The sequence below is a fragment of the Mangifera indica genome, chromosome 5 (genome assembly GCF_011075055.1).
Source record: "Mangifera indica cultivar Alphonso chromosome 5, CATAS_Mindica_2.1, whole genome shotgun sequence".
Lineage (NCBI taxonomy): Eukaryota > Viridiplantae > Streptophyta > Magnoliopsida > Sapindales > Anacardiaceae > Mangifera > Mangifera indica.
In genome coordinates this window covers 15,037,425-15,057,852 of record NC_058141.1, presented here as the reverse complement: position 1 = coordinate 15,057,852, position 20,428 = coordinate 15,037,425, and the positions used below count along the sequence as shown (strand labels likewise).

The following is a 20,428-nucleotide window of genomic DNA, read 5'->3' as shown; positions in this document are numbered from 1 at the left end:
CTCATGTTAATGAAAGTGAAGTCGGTAAGGGCAAATGCTTATCTACCTAACTTTCTGCCATCTCTGTAAGAGTCAAAGTCCCACCCGAATATTCAATCAAACGCAATAGCCACCCCCGCCCCGCCAATTACGCAGTCTTGTCCGTGCTACTTTTCCCTCCATCAAAATTAAAACCCCACTTCACATTCCCATCGAGACACACAACACAATGGAGAAAGAGGAGCAAGAAGGTGAAGACTACTTGTTCAAGATTGTGTTAATAGGTGACTCAGCGGTAGGAAAATCAAATCTACTGTCACGGTTTGCCAGGAACGAGTTTGATAATAATTCAAAGGCGACCATTGGAGTTGAGTTTCAGACGCAGCTGGTGGAGATTGATGGGAAAGAAGTGAAGGCACAGGTCTGGGACACTGCTGGTCAAGAGAGGTTCAGAGCTGTTACTTCTTCTTACTACAGAGGTGCTGTTGGTGCACTTGTTGTTTATGATATTACTAGAAGGAGTAGCTTTGATAGCATTAAACGTTGGCTTGAAGAGCTCACTAGTAAGTCTTGTATTTTTTTTTCCCTATTTCATTTTATTTATTTATTTGTGTTTTAGTTTCTGTTAAATGTGATACGGTTGATTCAATTGCCTCGAGTGTTCTGTGCTTTCTCTGTTGGGAAGTAAAATGTGTGCGAGAAAGAAGGATATTTGATAGTTAACTATGTTCAATGTTGCTCTGTTGTGTTCTGTAAATTGGATGTTTAACTCTCTGTATTTAGAAGTGAATAATATATTTGTAGAATAAGCCTTAACCCTAATCAGCTTGTCAACTTTTTGGCTCTTATTGCTGTTGCCTAGTTTTCCTGGTGGAAATTGAAATTCCGCAAATTGAACCTTCTCATGTTTATCACAAATTGATGCAATTATGACTGAACTTTGTATTTCTGTTGGTCATCTAAAACATTCCATGTTAAACTGGTGGAAGCAGACACATATGGTGTCAGGATTCATTTCTGAATGTTGTACAACATCACTAGATTGGTTCTACATAGACAATTTCAAATCTTAAATCCAGTTTCATTAGCTAGATTACTATCATTGGGATAATCTTTCTGCCTAGTGATTAATTCTTGTAAGAGCCTGAAAAGGGAATGGCAAAACAAGCCTTACCGATTCAATTTTTTTTTTTTCTTTTTTTTAAACAAAGTTTAACTCTGTTGTATAATCACGCAGCTCATTGTGACACTACTGTGGCAAGAATGCTGGTAGGAAACAAGTGTGATTTGGAGAATATAAGAGATGTTAGCATAGAGGAAGGCAAAAAGCTTGCTGAAGAAGAGGGTTTATTCTTCATGGAAACATCTGCACTTGAGTCTACTAATGTTCAAACGGCTTTTGAGATTGTTATCCGGGAAATTTACAACAATGTTAGTAAGAAAGTCATAAACTCTGATGCATACAAAGCAGAGTTGCCTGGCGAACGAGTCACTCTGATCAAGGATGGGGCCAACTCATCAAAGGAAAGTATGATGAGTTTCTCATGCTGTACCAGATGAGCTCTGTTCATTTCACTTAAAATGTTCCTACCAAGTTTTTCTTTTTCTAATTTTGATCAAAGTTTTCATTTGGGTAAGAGCTAAAATATGATTGTATTTGTATTTCTAAAGCCAATTATTCTAAATGTCTGATGATTTTTTCTCTAATACAAAGGACAGCCTTTTAATAGAAAGGATCTCACAGGTTGCACACTCATGGGCAATCAATTAGCGTTATTTATTCTCCAGCAATTGCATCTTGCCCAGCCCCAATTGCATTCTGTAATATTGATATCTAAAAATACCAGAGGGGTCAATCGTCATTGCCTCTCGCCATTGTAAAGTCGGAAGTCCAATATGGTTACCCTTGTTGCCGAAGAAAATTGGAGGAAAACATAGAGATTTAACTTCATATAAACAACTTGAGCAAAATTTAGAGCGATCATCAATGACTAAACAGGAGAATGCTATTTGGGACAAATCAACTTAATTTTCTCTGTAGTGACGTAGCATGTCTCTACACAAGATTTTAATAAATTTACAAGAATAGAATTAATAAATGGCCTGAGATCCGTGGATTGTATCCAGAACTATTTAGGGACATAAATAAATATATAAATAGAAATAGTTGAAGCCGGGCAGCCCTTAAGTCTGAACCAGATCGATAAGATAAGTAGGTTGTCAAATATGACCCCAAAACAGGGTGAATTCTCAGGGCTTCCTCAAAGCAGACGCTGCACCCATGACAACAGCCAAGACGATGCCCAGACCAGCCCCAAGAGAAGCACCCACAGCAGCTGCTGTTAAAGAGGATTCCTTGGCTCTTGAATTTGCCTCTATTGCTGTAGCACGTTCCCTTTCCAACTCAACCAACAGCCTGTCTCTAGCAAGTTCCTTGGGGAAAAAAGAGGTAACATAAGAAGAGATTATGAAAGCTCTAACAACAGGGAATAACCAATAAGTTGATTCTACATACAATTATCCTATGTTCAACCAACCAAAATAATACGTGCTCAGGGCACTAATTGAATCCAATCGAACATTAGACATCCAAATTCATGAAAATAGTCAAATACTAAAAGCAAACTTGTATATTATAAAAGATGCTAATCAACCAATTCTATGCCACAATCATGGATTTTAGCAGTACCAAGAACCGATTGTCTAGGTATATAACAAGATGTTTTTGCCAATCATTTCCATATGACTAACAATTTCTTATTTCTCTATTTTTAGAATTTGTAGAAAGGCTTAGTTATTTCATTATTCCCATGATCCTCATAAACTACACAGAAAGAATTCACCGATAAATTATACACATACAATATATATTTATCTACTGCAACATACATACCTGTAAAGAGACCTCCTCATGGCTCCTAAGCACTCGGTGGACAAGCTGACAAAGAGAATTTATACCCTCCACAGGGAAAATGGTGTCTTTCCTCTGGAAAGGCTTCCTGACTAAATTAATTGGAGCTAAAAGAAGCTTCTGAGCACCCATCCTGCCATCTGAATCTCCACCAGCTCCATTCCAAGGCAAAGAAGCACTTGCAGCACCAGGCATAACATATGGACACGAATTGATAACTTCTGTGGTGCTTGGAGAAGCTTGATATGCCTGCACAACTGCATCAATCACTGTTCTTTGCTGGTGGGCACTGACAGAGAATTTATTGGTAATGGCAAGGACCCAGGGGATTCCAAGGGCTTTAGCCTCATCTAACAAAAGTGAAAGGGCAGCCAGCTGTTGTTGCGATGCATTTGATTGATTGTATCTAGGTATCTTATGTGATAGATTATGCACAAGAACAATCAAATCTGTCTTTCTACTGAGGTCCCGAATTCCCATCCATAGTTCATCCCTGAATCGCATGGCCTCCGTGGTCAACTCCTGCAGTTTAAAAGCATAGAGAGGATACATAAAGTAAAAGTACAAAACAGAGAACATTAGAAAAGATAAAAAGTTAAAAAAGCAACCAGATGCAGACAGAAATCAAGCCCTAACAAAAGAAAAAACATTCCAAAATCTTTCCATCTGTCCAGGCAATACAACCCTCAAATTCATTGCAGCATGTTCTGTCATGGATGCTGCTACTTGTGTTATGCATCGCATTTATTTTAATTCCAAAACATATGCCATAAATTTTAATAATTTGATTTGATCATCTGAAATTTTATTTTTCAGGTGTACATTAACTTGTAATTTCTCTGCCATGCCTTACTCTAGTTCCATTGGGTAAGAAATTGAATACCAAAAACCAAATTACAATCTATGGATCCAACGTTTAAAACTTGGGCTTACAATTTCCTAGCAAATTCAAACTCATTTCAGATTCAGAGGATCCTATATTTCACTTCAAAGTCAGGTACTCTGTTAATAATCATATTCAAATAGAAATTTTTTTTCAATACACATCCAAATTGATTCCAATGGCAGCCCTGAGGGTTAAGAGTGCAACTGCCAGCTTTTCTGAAAAATGAAAATATGACAAAAAGAACATCTGGGTTAAAAGATAAGCAGCAAGGGTAAATTCTGCAATTTATCACACAACTTAGAATAGGTAAAGATTATGAATTTATAGATTATGCACAAACTCTATGCCAAAATATAACTTTACAGAATAATTAAAAGAAACAGAAATTGTAACAGAGCATGCAGTTAAAACAGACATACCTGCAAATTTATGCCAGCAGAATCAGAGTAGCATAAACCACCAGCAATTCCTTCTTGAACATCAGCTTCTAAGAGCATATTTTCATTATTGGGAATAGTAGTTAATTTGCCTTGAGTCAGGATTGCCTTTAAAAGAGAAGTTTTACCAGCACCCTTCACAATACACATAGCTATGCTTAATGTTATGCAAAAAAACAAATAGGAACACCTAATATTTTAATTAGAGCGCATCACATTCATACCTCAAGGCCAAGTAGTCGCACCCTACGAGTTCTAACATGAACCTCCTTGGATACAGTAGCAAAATCACTGGTGCAGAATATGAAAAAGTCACTCAAACCCTCAGGACAGATCGATTTTTCATTATGGCATGACCCTGATCTATGTTCCCTATTATGACTAACAGTTTCTGAATCAATAGAAGGAAACACGGGCAGCAAAGAGTCTGCCACCATCTGATGCTTTGGCGGTCGTCTCAATGGAGCTCCAACTAAGACTCGTATTTCTTGTAACTCTGGTTCTATTCCAATATTGGAAGAGTATGTTGGGGTTGAAGGGAATGATTCCACAGTAGTTGAACACCTGATTGGGAAATACAATGTGATAAAAAAATGATGGGATCTTAAAATAATAATGTAAATGATTAACCAATTATGTTAAAAATTAGGAGGAATCCAACTGTTTTGATGATAAAGAAAAGTAGTAAATCAACCTGTGTGATGTATTACAATTACCAAGATGTACATCAACTCAATCCAGCCTATAAAAAACCCTCGGTAGCCAAACATGATTGTTCCAGAAGTCTAAAAGTTCCTGTTTAGTTCCCACATTTTATAAGCAATGCACACTCTAGGCTTTAAATTCTAAGCTATAAATCCTCTTCTGATACAAGACCTTTGATATTCAAATAACTCCCAGGTTTGATTGATTAAATTATCCAAACTCAGTATTGCACACTAATAAATCTATGAATTGTCCTATAGTAAATTTAAAAACAAAAACAAAGGGCACAGACAGAGACAGAGAAAGGGTAACCCAGAAACTTATAAGATGTCAGGTCCAAAGCTCAAACAGGCAAAACTACATCTTAATTAAGGTAAAAGTTTGGGGATATATGCATACTTTATCATAATAAAATTTTACTGTTTCTTATCTAAAAGAGAGAGAGAGAGAGAAAATACTCATAAGCACAGAAAGTTCCAAAACCAGTTTAGAAAAAATGATAAAGAAAAAGGAGAAAGGCATATACCAGTTACCATTGACTTGAGCATGAACAAGATTACACAAATGCAACCTGAAACCAGTTATATCAACCTTTAAAGGCTCTGAATTCTTCTCACCAGGAATCCCACTCCATCCGAGAGGGACAACTGAAGTAGCTGTTCGAATAACTGGGGACTCAACAATATGTCCAAGCTCCACAGTACCTGCTATTGCAAGGCCAAGCAATTGCTGTAAATGTGGAAACTGCTGTAAATGCTCCATTCCTGAGAAAAACCCAGCATCGTCATTCATGCAGAGATCATAGATTCTGCAAAGAAAATGAGAATGCACCAATAGTTAAAACCTAACATATTAAATTTCAAGCACGCTACATCTGCTCCAACTGCATGCTTGAAGGAAAACTTTGAAAAATACACAAACGGAAGAAGATTTCACAAATCCCATGGGTAACTTAAGCTTTTAGAGAAAAACCAACTAATCGCTCACTCAATCTTATTCATTTTTTTGCAAGTCATAATTGCAAAAATGGTCAAACTGTAAAATTTCTGGTGCAGAAAGCAGGCACAAATACACAAGAAAGGAATATAAGAAAGTGTATGTAAGAAGTAAATGGATTAAAATGACCACCAATTCGTTATTCTCATAAAAATCTGGCACTGTCATCTAATATATTCTGCAGAGACCAACTAATTAAGAATTTATTTAATCAGTGATCCCAGCATAATTTTCAAAAATTCAAATGCAATCCAAAGAATCTTAGTATCTCAATATTTGAAGATGAGGCATTGGTGTCATGGCAGTACTGATATTCATCAAAATTGATGCCCGTGTTAGTGATAGCTGCAGTAGCCATGATGTAGCAGCAAATTGGGTGGTGGTAGAAACAATAACAGCAGCAATGCTGGTGATCTTAAAGTGAGAGTAGCAAATGTGTATTCATGGACTTTGTACAAGCAATCTAGACCTACCAACCAAAAAATTGTACATATACTTTGCCAAATCAAGACTAAAAAGATAAGATATGCATACACATTTATATTGAGTATGGCATTACCTCTGAAATCGAGACCGATATGACTTCATTGAATGTGATTGAAATCGTTCCCTCAGTTCAGCAATCACAGATTTGACCTGAAAATGCCTTTGCCAGAAGAAATCAAGCAAAATGAGAGATCCTAGAAGCTGTGACCAACAACTAACACAGTAAACTTGCAGTGCTATTAAAAAAATGTGCAGAATTATATGCCAAACATTCCCATCAGAAAACAAGAAGTTGATCAATTTCTTTACTTTCCTCTAAGAAAATAAAGCATAATGGATGTTGAATATGCAAGGAAGCTCGTACCGATGTTAACTTAGAATACTCTGCACCTGATAGTGATTCCACGGATGAATTCTCCAAGAGATAAAGCTGTTATGAATAAACAAACTTAAATGATATTATAAACATATTCAACAGAATAATAGGACCATTAGCTTAAGGTAAATATCATACAAAGTAGGGTCAGGAGAAACAGCAAGCCATGATGCTTTTGCTCAAAATAACTTGACCAAAATACCATTTTCTCATTCTAGTTTAATCACATTAATAACTTTGATAAGACAAAGCAAGCTAGAAAAATAAGATCTAAGAATTGGTAAAACTAGCCAATATGCCTAAAGAGAGTGCAATCCTAACCCCCAAAGGAATCTAAAATAACACAACTACTATTTATTTTCATCCTAGCATCAAAAGAAACCACCATAAAAATAATTTCAATAAAGTTAAAGAATATACTAATACAAAAAATATACCTGCCCAAATGGTACATATGAAGGTAAAGAAGGCACTGTTCGCCATTTCCTTCCATCCCCATAAGTATTGCTTTTCTCTGCTAATTTTCTGGTTGATGCTACATCTGACAACCCATTGTTAGTGTCAGAAAGTGGTTTAAGAGAGACACCATCAGAACCCTCTTGGATTTCAAGAGACTGTGGCTCATCTGCTACATCTTCAATTGAAGATGCCACAGCAGAATCAGTTGCAGAAGATGCTTCTAGAGGACCAACTTGTTTTCCTCTGTACTTATAGAATTGACTTCTTATACCCGCTAAAGGAACAAGCCTTGAAAGTCTCCAGAAGGATTGCTGCACAGGACCTAAACCCAGAACTAACCGCTCCCCTTCATTTTCTTTCGGCTTCTCTGCTCTTAATCTCTTTACCCTTTCCTCATGTTTTGACCTTAACAAACTACTAGTGTCGACTTCAGAAGCCACTTGTGAATTGTAATGATGAAAATAAGCAGGGGACAGGATACGAGGCACTAAATCCTCAGGAATGCAGTAACTCTTGAAATAATGCTGCCATCCTTTTCTATTTACATAACTGGCATATAAAAAATAAGAAATTACTAAATAGCTCTCTAAGTGAAAAAAAAAAAAAAAAAAGAACACATCAAGACTTCCTTCTTCTACTAACTCTAATAGGTATTTATATGATGAAGTTTTTAAAGGAAAAATTAAAGATTGTTATCTTATGATCTGATACCTACTCTCTTAAAGCCGCATTCCCAACTGGAGGCTGGGAGAACGTTATACATTTGACCTGAACTTTGTCATTTGCTTTTGATGACGAGGATGCAGCAACAACCCTCAATATGGCAAGTGTAGCTAACGCAGCTACCTACAGACGCAAAGCAAACATGGAGCAGACAACATTTACATTACTCACAAAGCAGAAAAGCTGGAAAATATTAACAAAGCAGCCAATAGACTTACTGCTCCACCTAATGAGTGTCCACATAATACAAGCTTTCGCTTCTTTTTCTGAGCAAGTCTGTACAACTCTAAAGCAGGTACACCTTTAGCACGAGCCATGAAACCCTAAATATAATAAAGATATTTATGTATGCATTAGCAAACATTAATATGTATAAGGAAAAAAGAAAAATAGCGTATGGGCGATAGTAGCCAAAACATATTTAAAATATTCTGCTTATACAAATTAAAGCAATGATAAAAGTGACATATCACAGTCATACACGATGTGCAGCAGGTTTAGGTTTATCATTTAGTTGCCTCGGTTTTGATTCCAGGGGCTTCCACTGATTTTCTCCATTTCCTTTCTGTCCTTCAACTTTTTTGGACTCAACTACGTCAATTATGTCAACAGAATCCTCATGAAATATGGCTCCTTGCAGTATGTTTGCATCAGTCATAACATCCCTATATACAGGAAGAAGTTATAATACTTTGTAAAAGCAATAGCCAGTTGAAAGCTCAAAAGGAATATGAATATGCTTACTTGTACTGCTTCGTTCCAATAAAGGAAGCAAACAATGTGTCACCTGCTTCAGCTAGTAGGTACCTGCAAAGCAGGTAGAAGAGAGCCCATAATATTCAAACTCAGAGAAAGAGAAAAGAAAATATATGTTTTGCATAAATTGTGTATCCATGTGTTTCCACATCAATCAATATGCATGCATCAATAAAAAAACTCTCAGAGATTTTATTTTTCTATTTAATCACCAATTAGAGAGGATTAGAGCCAACTAGCTTGGCTAATGCATGCAACAAGACATTTAAAAGAGAAAAAAAGCATGTGATTCCTGGGGACAACAAGATTTTCCCCACAACATATATTACACTCCGATTAGTAATTGCAAATTTTAAACTTCTCTTGGCTATTATTAATTCTAAAATATTGCTTGGACCAGCTGATCCAACAGTATGCAGAACAACAGAAAATTATGACTTAGCATTTGTAAACAATCTAACCACAGGAACCCTATCAGACAAAACACTAAATGTCCACTCAGTGATCAAATTTCTAGCAATATTTGACTGAAAAAGTCTAGAAAAAAATGAAAAGGGCAATCACACCCAATTATTATTATTATTACAATATACGCTTTAAATAGATTTTGAAAAATTTTCCATTTTATAAAATAAAAATTATAAAAAGGCAATTATTTTATTAAGGAAAACGGAAATCATAATAAAAACCAAATTATACAATAAAGAAAAACCTGTGTGGAACATGATCAGAAGAAGGTTGCACACGCTCCAGAGAAACAATTTGCCCTCCAAAGTCAGCCTTAAACTTGTTTACAGCACGGATAACCTCTGCAGCAGGTCTCTGCCGTAAAACAAGAAGCATGTCAATAAAGGTATAAAAAATTATTTCAAAAAGCAAAAAATATTAATAAAAATTTGTCAGCTAGCAAAAATACTGACACAAAATACAGTCTCACCAGACATACTTTTATAGGGTTCCAAATATTCATGGCATTCAGGCATAGTGGATGAAACCATTTTAATCATTCCTCTTCAAGAATAACTCATAGACATTGCTTTTTGTAAAATCAAACAAATACGTGTCCTTCATAATTTCTCTATCATTACAGAGTGGTTACTCAACAAAAAGCTTTACAGGTTTTGTAAATATACTAAACTTCATAACACTATAAACTGCTAGTTTGAACATGAGACAAATAGCATAACAACAACACATCTATCTGAGCAAACAACTCCAGCAACAAACAGGTTCACAATATGAACATAACAGCTACCACCTCCTTTCTTAATGCCAAAATGAACTTTATCCATACATATCCAAGTTGTGTGAAAATACGCTTCTCATTTCCAATAGAAGTACAACAATGAATAATCAAATTTGGCATTTCAACATTATTCCCCCTTCTCCACGAAAACGCAGATTACTATGATCATTTGGAACAAAATTGATTGCTTACAAAGCCCGTTAAATTGTGCAAGGTAAAAAAAAAAAATTGACATAAAAGCTAATACCAAAGTAATACAATATTCTCGCCTCAACCCAATCCTGCAGTCCTTGTTTGTAAAATTCGGAACACAATAAACAACAACCAATTAAAGATATTCTCACTTCTCAGATTATATAATTTTTATTTACAACCCAAGCAATCCTCCATTATTTTTCCTAATCAACACAAGAAAGACGCGCAACAAACCTAATTCTTTCAAATGAACTCAAAATATTTGATAACTAAAATTAGCATAATCCAAAGAACAGTAATATATCAGGAATACAGTAGAGCACTTGATTCGGTACAGATTTGAGGCAACAAATTAGACAATCAGAAGCAAAACACGATGTGTTTCCCAAGCTCATACACGATAACAATCACAATGTTTTGAGTTAAAAAAGGATTGTTACCTTGTAAACGCACTCAGCGAGCACCATGCAACAAAGAATGTCTTGAAGTTCAGTCACAGACTCAGCCTTAACGGCTCGGCAAAGATCTTGAAGTTGCTTCTTTCGTCTCTCATACTCTTCCTGAATCCTCTTCCTCTGTTCTCTGTCGTTACCGTTCCAAGGCGGCCACCTCATTCTCCACTGCAGTGGGCCCCATGACACCTTCAGCATCTTCGCCTTCTGATCTCTGATCCAGGTCTCCACTCTACTCTGTATTGCCTGCATCTCGGAGAAATAGATAAGTTACTTAGTGATTTTGTTAAAGTGAAGTGAGGCGCACGAGAGAGATATTTCGATGCGCGTTAAGGAAACGAAGAAGACAGCAAGAATCTGAGCGTTATCGGGGAAGCATATACTCAAATCATTTGATTTTCGCGTTCTGTTTTTTCCGTCTTTGCGTTTTAAACCTTCTTATGTCTGTTTTTACCTTTTTGCCCTTGTAAGGCGGTTACCCAACCCACAATACTGTATACAATGTCGTAAGGAGTAAGGACTTGTTTGGCTCGCTGAATCGTGTAGCTGATGAATACGAACATTTATATTTAAAAAAGCGGGTTTTTTTAAATAAAAATACGAAAATTCATGGGAAATGTAATAATGCCATTTAAGCGCGATGGACATGGCCGAGGAGCTTAATTCTGATGGCATAGTAAATCCAAGATTCTTCCCTCAGTAAAACTAAGTGTATGAAATTCAAATGGGTTGTTTTTTGTATTTTTAACTAAATAAAAATAAAAAGATATTTACATATGTTTAGATTAAATAAAAATGTCTTTATAATAATCACTAATTTATGTGTTAAGGTGATATAATATTATATAATTAGTTAATTTTGAATTAAAAATATAATATTATCTAATCATATTATAATACATAATTATTAATATATAAAATAATATTTACTGGTAATATGTATAATTTATGTGTATTTTTTTGTTTAATTAAAACCAAAATACTTGTACAAATAACAGTGTAACACTTCCATTCAGTCCAAATCTATCTTTCTAAGGTCGATTGAATTTTTCTCTCACCAAAAAATCTACATTATTTATTTTAAAGTTAGAATGAGATATTAATCAGTTTTTTGTAACGCAGGTTCTTAAAAAGACTTAAATATTTAGTGGAAACATAAATTATTCAAGAGGGCTATAAATGGAATTATAAATAAGCGTGTCATTGTAAAAGGACAATTTAGATGCGTGATTTTGAAGATCAAGTTTCCTATCAGACCCAACTTGTACTAGCAGATCCCCCTTCAGGCCCAATCTTGGGTTTTGATCCATATACTTTTTATGAGGCTTGCTCGGCTCATTAGGCCCACCCACCCATATTCATCTCCACAGAAGGACGTTTCGATATTGTTTACTAATACAACAGTAACAACACAATGCAAAAAGCAATGTTAATTTGGCAATATAAATATAAAATTTAAAATTGTGAGTAATTTTATTTTCAAAGTTTAATGGTGGGAATTTGGTAAAGCAACAAACTCTGGGTGGGAATAAGCCCTTTGGCCTTTCGGTTTCTGTCATTTTTTATGTGGAAGAAAATTGCTTGGACCACTTTCTCATATTTCGCATATAGGTTTGGCATATTTCAAAAAGAAATTAAAGGTTTCCTTCAAAGTTCAGACTATTTGAATGAAGAAACTAAGTGTATGCCGAAATAAGCTAGATGCTCATTTTGGGCTTTACCTGCGTAGGCCCACATTCGTTACTTGTGTTGGGACATGGCAGGGCTCGGCCTGGCCTGGCCTGGCCCGGCCCTCGTTTTGGCATTACTTCTAAAATTTAAACAGTGTGATATGTTTTTACGCAAATCTTTGATCCTTTTCATCTTATGTTTTGTTTTATGCCGGAAATAATGCTACTCATTTGGCCCATTATCTTTCCCTGCGTCAGATCACACTTTTTTAATTTTTTTACGTCAACACCAACCGAAGGGAAAGGTTGAGAAGATTGTACTTTTATTTCAGATGAAATATGTATCAAAACAGTTTGAGTAAGTCATTTCCATCCAAAAAGAAACATTATATATATATCATTGTGTTTTTGTTCTTATTGTGAGCTTATAAATATATGTAATGTAACGTTTTGACAAGATATCTATTTTCTTCCTTTATATTAGTAATCAAAGAATTTATTTTATCAAAAAACGTAATGATTAAAATTATTGGTAAACTTAATCTAATAATATATTATTATATAATTTATAATATTTTATTTTTAATTTAAAATTATTTAATTATTTAATGATATATATTTATCTAAATTATATATAAAAAATATGTATATATTTTTATTCATTAGCAAATCCCACATGTGTACACAAAAATGTCTTAATGGCAGTGGATGAATTGGCTCATCTCATGCCATCTAATTTTTTTATTTAGTTACAACTTTCAAAACATCATTGTGTGTAAAATATAAATATATATTGTTTAATAATTAATTATTAATTCAAAAAACATTTTGAAAATCGCTCTGCAGATCGGGATCAAGCGTGATTATTAAAATTAGTTGAACTTAATTTCCGTAAGTCCCGGCGTATTTAGACTATTTCAGCAAACGGACAGTTGGCAGTTGTCAGCCACGAGTATGAGATAAGTGTGATGAAGTAATGATGTCACATGTCAATTGCTTTGAAACTTTATTTATTTTAAGTCACCTAGCCATCATTGTGACACACTGAAAAAACGGTCCTTTTCTATATATTATATTTAATATTTCGTAACAGGGCCTGTCACAATCTTTAGTTCACATAAATGAAGGAAATTGGCCACGATTTTGAGTGAATATTAACATTTATAATATCAACCACGTATGTTGTTTTCAATAGATCTTACATGGGTGACATTTTAATTGCAAAAATGATTTTAAAATCCTTTTTCAATCAAATAGGTAATCATTTGTTAACAACTTCAATTAAAATTATGCTGCTTTTAAGCTTTTAATGGTTAAAAAATGGATGATATTAATAATATTTTTTATTTCTTTATTTTTATAAATAAATTGTATTAAAGCATATTAACACCTCTCACGTTTAAAACAAAATTTTTTTATAAGATTTTATCATAATTAAATTATATTTATTAATCCTTACAATATTAAGGTAAGGGGCACCGATGATACAATCTTTAAATTTTGAAGGTTTATTTAAAAATAAAATAATTGAAAAGTTAAATCTAAGCGATAGTCTATGATATCTTTCTAAAGTTTAGCAAGGTGAGTTAACTGAGTTAAGCCCCAAATGAGAAAAACATGTTCAAACCTCAAGGGCTCAAAATGTAATGTTCAGCAAAAGTTCTACTAAAAAAAGTTTAAAAAATTATACTAACAAATATGATTAAATTGGAGTCAAACCAAAAATAAATTTGTTTAAGTTTGAATTTGATTTAATTTAAATAAAAAAATATTAAAATATTGGTAAAATAAAAGTGAATTATATTATGTATATAAATAATATATATAATTTTATATATAAATAATAATATATTATACATAATTTAATAATTTTTAATTATAAATAAAATAATATATAATTATATGATAATATATATATATATATATATATTTATATATATATATATAAAAGTTATAAGATTTATTTATTTGCATAATCTAATAGAAAGTAAAAAGCTTCAACTCCCCACTTAATTGAGCTCACAGGCTCATCTTTCCCTAGAAATGCGCACTCATTGCCAAAAGTAGCTGGTGGGCCAATGTGTGGGTCAAAGGTCATAATAAAACATTGCTTTGGTGTAAAGCCACTCCCACACCCACCCAGTTCCATCGTTTCCTGGTATCCAAACACAAACTTACATCCCATCCCACCTACTTTTTCACCTTGTTAATTAACCATATTCCTAATTCTGAACTACTAGTTGAGAAGACAAGCCAACCATTACTCTTGAAAAGTTTATGCATTTGGTTCCAAATCCAACTAACGAGTGATAGATTTGTTAATCACACTCACATCACATGGGAATCCATAAACAAAACTTTTCCATTTGAGAATCAAACAAGTGAAAGCAGCGTGGGACTAACAACAGAATGCATAGATTGGGGAACCCATTTATATAAATAGTCAAGATGGGACGCTCAAAACGTGTCGTAAGTGTAACTAAACAAATATTTTGAATTCCATGAAAATATAATTTAAATCTACAGTTGATCTGATTTCCGACAAGTTAAGAAATTTCCTGATTATGTTTTGACATGTAATGTAAAAAGTATGGCGAGTAAGCACCAAAGTTGGTTTGATTTAAACTAATAAACTAACAGACACCATTAATCGTGTAGTGATGGAAGTCTCTGTCAAACCGAATATTTATGTGATAAGGCCACGTCGTAGTGTGCGCGGTGATTGGGGTTACCGCACTCATTAATTAAACACCTAATTGTCAAGGGCTAATCAATTCTTTGTAGGAATGAACTTCTAAGAAACAACCTGCTCGAGCTGTCATTCACCACCAAAATCCTGAATTCAAAGTTTGACAAAAATATTTTTTTATTTGCATGACTAAGATCCCTAGACATTTGAAAAATTGAAACTCGGTTTAAGCACATCAATGAAGAGAAATTTTAGCTCGAACTTGGTTGTCAACAAGTTTAGCAGCACAGCAACATGTGAAAATGACCATAAATTCTGCGAGAACCACAAGAAGTAGGAACTTTGTTGCTATTGTGATTTCTTGCAGAGTGGATAATTTAGCTTATGTACACTTGAATGCTACTTATTCCAGATTGGCATGTGTGCTCATAGATGACACTTCAAAAACAAAACTTAAAATATAAGTCTATAAAGGTAGTAGCTTGCTTGAAATCACATCATGAATCACATAACTGGGATATTTGTTCTGCTATTACGAGACAAATTTTGGTTAAGTAATATTCACGCTTCAAAAGGTATCAAGACAAAATAGAAAGATGAGGTGAGGCGTAGAAGAAAGAAAAAGGTAATAAATATAGATCTTCAAAAATTCACAATGATACTGGAAAATCGAATCTGTAGTGACACAAACAAAATATACGAGAGACTGCCAAATCGATACTTACATCCTAATCATTAATACCAGGTGAAACCAAAACCTTCTACAAACTTAATGAAATAGATAAACCTCATTACAAAAGAGATACTAAAATCAGAATCTTCAATGAAGCCCACATATATTGTTTGTTCAGGGAGCAAGTGGCTGTTGCCTGCCTTGCCCATTGTTGTATTCATATGGCTTTGTCGACTTGTTAGATTTTCTCTTGAGAACGACAATCCAAGTAATAGCTTCCAACAGTACAGCAATCCCACCCAAGACTGAGATTACAATGATGTAGGCTGTTTTCCACTTTTCTGCAGGATTCAAGATGTTCAGACCTTTGAAGACATTGAGGATGCCAAGGACCAGTATGGCATATCCAACACCGTGGTGATAAATATTCCAGTAGAATCGGTACTTGTGGTCATTCTTTGGTCTCAATAACAATGCGAAAATCTAACAAGAACCAAAAATACAGTGGCCATTAGAACATAAATCAACTAAACTTTAGTATCAAAGACAGTTGGAGTATAAATGAATGAATAAATATCTATCAGGATCAATTCAATCCACATTTGAAAACAGATCTGAACAAAGTTTATGTTATGACTGTCCAACAGATAACAGGGGAAGAAAAGGCAGAATAGTAAAAGGAATTACCTGAATAGTAGCAAGGCAGAAAAGGGCAATTCCAATATTACGGTGGGTGTAGTATGTAACTCCTTTTGATTCACTTCCAAGCTTGAGACCAGTTCCCCAGCCAGCAACCCCAATGACATAGGCAGATAATTGGCAGGATACATGAAGATAAAACCATGCTGGATCTGCAGACTCAAAAGTCCTCACATACCTTGCAATAATCACTCCAAGTGGAAACAAAATTCCCCAACTCACAGCGTTCAATATCCCATGAATCTATAAAGCAAAAATCAGATTTCACAATTTGTCAAAATCCATTAGCCATTTTGATCACACTTTTAATCGATCCAAATCAAAGAACGCCATAAATATATTCATAACATTCTGTAACTAAATTATCCCAATTCTTTCTTTCTCGATTTCAGTCAACAATAAGTAAACATGAATTATGTTTTACTGGGTCAAAATTGTCTAGATTTAAGATATGCAAAATAAAATATAAAGGGCTAAAAAACAGAAGTCAAAAACAATTAAAACAAAAAGAAATACTGACATTTTTCTTCTTGGTTCTGGAGTCAGTTCCAGTACTAACAACGGTACTCTGACCCCCACTCAAATCAAGAGTCCCCTTAGCGTTCACGTTTTGCGACTCAAAAGCGTGTTTTTCCAGCATACCATCAGCGCCAACACCAGGGCCCACCTGCCAAATCTGGTTAACCTTTCCCGCCTTGGCTAGCTCCTCCGGCATCTTAAGCTTCCCATAAATTCTAATGAACCCTCCCGACTCGTCGGCTCCCGTGTCCCACACTTCAAACGACAGATTCTCCGGGACCACAGAGCTGTAACCACTTATATTAAATGTCTTAACGGTAACGGCGCCGGTAGAATCTTTGTAAGCGACCAGTGACTGAGCACCTGCCATGCCCGTCCCCGTGGGATTTATAGCCCAAGCGACCCATCCATTGGAATTCGATGGAGTCGCAACGAATGCTACTGATAAAGATCTGTTGGCGGAATCGTAGGAAAAGTGAAGATAGGAAGTAAGTGTTGGGAGGTCCAAGCAATGACTGTACACGTTGTTGTTTGTGAGCTTCTGAGACTTGCAAGTCTGTGACAGCGCGGGTGAAATTAGCAAACACAGAATTGAGATTCCCAAAATTAAGGAAGGAGAAGAGAAAGAAACGGCCATTGATGCTAAGTTTGGGGTGGATTTAGGAGAGGCGAGAATATAAGTGGCGGATTTTATAGCGACCTTTTAGGGAGAGGGAGTGAAAAATTAAATGGAAATTTTGAACCTGTTTAAGAAAGGTGATCGCTAATTGTGTAATGACAAGTGGAAATAAAATTCTGTAAGACAGTGAGGTGGAGTAGTGTGGTTGACTTAGTTACTCCTCGTCTCTAGCGTGAAATGGGAGGGTGGTGCGGAGGACTTGAATTGAGGTTTAAGGGACGTGGGGTCGTGGGGTGATTAAATTTTATTTTTATTTTTATTTTTATTTTTAAACGAGAGTAGTTTGTGTTCCAATTTCATCATAAGTTTTGAATGACCATCACCCAAGCCATGAGTCATGATTACTGTTTGCGTGATCGTAGTTTGGGCTGAGCTGATTCAACATATTGAATTTTGGGCCAAAGTAAAAATAGAACCCATTGGACTGAAATGTTAAATTTGGTTAATTAATTTTATACCATCGCAGTTAGGGAAGGGCAAAAGATGTCATTTTGTTAAAAAAATCGATCAAAGCCTTGAATTTTCAATATCTTTTGAGTTTTCTTAAACCCTATCTTTATCATCTCTACAACAATTTTGATAAAAGGTGATTTTTAAAAATAAAAAAAACATCCTTAAAAGTCAAAATTTCATCTTTAAAAATCAATTATTTAATTCATTTCTAAATTAAATATTTATCATAGAATCTGATAAGCTTCACTACTCTCTTACTTGTATTTCACTTCTGCATCAACTATATTATGGGTTTTTATCTCCACTAAACAATATTGCACCTCAGTAAGAAAGTTGCAACTCCCTGTTCAATCCAATTTCCGGGTTTGGTTCTTACTTCTTCTTGTTATTATTATTATTATTATGTTACTAGAAAAAAAAATGAGACATTAGTTAGAAACTTATATTTGTAACCCCATCTTAAGAGACATTTCAATTTAAATTTCTTAAAACATGAATACAACCTTATACATTTAGCGGATTATGCTTAAAAACATTGTGCATGAATAAACTTTACTGAAAAACAAGCAAAAAGTGTCTAATAAATTTATAAACTTAATTCATAATATACACACATAACAAAATGTGCATAAAAGTAATCCAAGTACATCTTGACATAGGTGATCAAACATAAAATCTTTTCTAGTATAATTTATATCAGTTCTTCTCATTTAGTTCTGTTTTATTTGTCTTTTATTTATAAAAAAATTATATATATTTATTTTAGATATATAAATACATATATATTTATATATATTATTATATGATTAAATATTATTTTATTTTTAATTTAAAATCAATTAATTATATAATAACACGTATACAAATACACAACTATATGTTACAATTTATTGTTACAAAACAGTCAAAGTAAAGTTTCACAAGAGGCTGTTGGTAGATAATTCTTTGATTAATTTCTCGGCGAATGTGGAGAGATTGAAGATGGAAGAAAAATATTTGATGAAATGTCTGTTCTCCAAGGTATTTGCCAAGAGGTTGTTGACTTGTTCTTGACGAGGTGGGGGAAGGAATTATACCTGACTTGGTAATGATGGCTTTCTGTTATTTCTACTTGTGCAAAGTTGAAAGATCTTGATTTGGGTGTGAGAGTGTCTTCTGCTTCTAACAACTGCTCAAACTCACTGACAACTTACCTTAAGATCTCGACAAAAAATTACCGCTCAAATCGGTAGATGTGCTCAGCAACCAATCTGTCGGCGAAACACCAACATGTTTATGAGAAAAAGACCAGCTTGAAGAGTTTTTATTGCGTCTCTGGTGAATGGCGATTATCATAAACTTTTTAATTTATTTTTATAATTGTTAACTTTAAAATTAATATAAATTTTAGTAAATATTAGAAAATAATAAAAAGTCTTTTAATCCATATCATAAAGATAAAAAAATAATTAAAATCATCATTTTTTTTTCATGTTTTTAGTTTAAAATTTAACAAATTTAGAAGGTCAAAGTGAAGAATATCATTCACATAGAAACATATCAGATTTATAAATATAAAAATCAAAAATTATATTACATAAAAATAATTTATTTATAATATTTGTATTTGATTCGAACACCTTCCTCCAAATAGAAGTATCATAAATTCTAAAGTTCAAGTGAGAAAAGTGGACATAAAAAAAAGGGTGGGAAACGGTTGTTCAACCTTAAACTGATGATGTGAATATTCTAGTTCACCTAATTCTGTTTTGTGTATAATATTGTTAGGAATGTGAAAAGGATGGTGAATACAAACAGTCTTGTCTTAGATTGGAGTGTGTCCAGTCCAGTGTTTTCCATATATGATTTGGCAAATGGAGGAGCAGGAGTTGATGCTGTGCAGCGAAGAATGGCTGGCAGTGGTCAATGGATTTGTCAAAAAAATTTAAGTGTGTTTCCCGTCGATCACGTTGGGTTTTGAATTAATTTATTTCGATATTGGGAGATGGGTAAGCTTTGTATATTTCTGTGAGTATCGACATTCATGGTCATGGAAATCCAGGAAGTTTCATGCTTTCACATTCAATCTTTATTTTTTTTCTTTTAATGGGATATAAGATTTATATGTCGTCATTGGTTACGTTTAACAATAAAAAACAGTATATGCTTTTCCAATAGTCGTTTTCGCTTGTGGTATTATTCGCCCTATTTGATTGTAACAAGAGACTCGGCAAATAAAATCAACCATTCATTTATTTACAATTTTACAATTATTCATTTTTCATCTAAATTATTCATTTGTTTATAAAAAGCCTATACCCCAATAGCGTACGCTGACAATATCACACGCCAACGAAAAAATAATTATGTGCTTGATTAAAGAGATTATATTTTACTTTTTAATATTCTAAGATATTCATAATCTTTGGATTATACCCAATTAACGTTACATGGAAATTA

At 34.1% G+C, this 20,428-nt stretch overlaps 3 protein-coding genes across 3 annotated transcripts; 1 reads left to right on the top strand and 2 right to left on the bottom strand.

The window, feature by feature from the left end:
• Nucleotides 1–70: 70 nt before the first annotated feature.
• Nucleotides 71–1,755, top strand: LOC123216106 (ras-related protein RABA5b-like). Its single transcript, XM_044636472.1, has 2 exons — nt 71–542; nt 1,217–1,755. Exons 1-2 carry the CDS (start codon nt 209–211, stop codon nt 1,537–1,539), a joined length of 657 nt encoding a protein of 218 aa, XP_044492407.1. The 5' UTR covers nt 71–208; the 3' UTR covers nt 1,540–1,755.
• A 233-nt stretch (nt 1,756–1,988) lies between these two features.
• Nucleotides 1,989–11,003, bottom strand: LOC123216103. The gene is made up of 14 exons (XM_044636468.1): nt 10,596–11,003; nt 9,427–9,536; nt 8,703–8,765; nt 8,440–8,623; nt 8,177–8,281; nt 7,951–8,081; nt 7,214–7,784; nt 6,765–6,830; nt 6,474–6,550; nt 5,445–5,726; nt 4,438–4,777; nt 4,196–4,348; nt 2,873–3,412; nt 1,989–2,412 (listed from the first exon to the last, which is right to left on the bottom strand). Exons 1-14 carry the CDS (start codon nt 10,857–10,859, stop codon nt 2,230–2,232), a joined length of 3,069 nt encoding a protein of 1,022 aa, XP_044492403.1. The 5' UTR covers nt 10,860–11,003; the 3' UTR covers nt 1,989–2,229.
• A 4,572-nt stretch (nt 11,004–15,575) lies between these two features.
• Nucleotides 15,576–17,581, bottom strand: LOC123216100 (cytochrome b561 and DOMON domain-containing protein At3g25290-like). Its single transcript, XM_044636466.1, has 3 exons — nt 16,859–17,581; nt 16,327–16,581; nt 15,576–16,122 (listed from the first exon to the last, which is right to left on the bottom strand). The coding sequence occupies exons 1-3, from the start codon at nt 17,492–17,494 to the stop codon at nt 15,814–15,816; spliced, it is 1,200 nt and encodes a 399-aa protein (XP_044492401.1). The 5' UTR covers nt 17,495–17,581; the 3' UTR covers nt 15,576–15,813.
• Nucleotides 17,582–20,428: the final 2,847 nt, after the last annotated feature.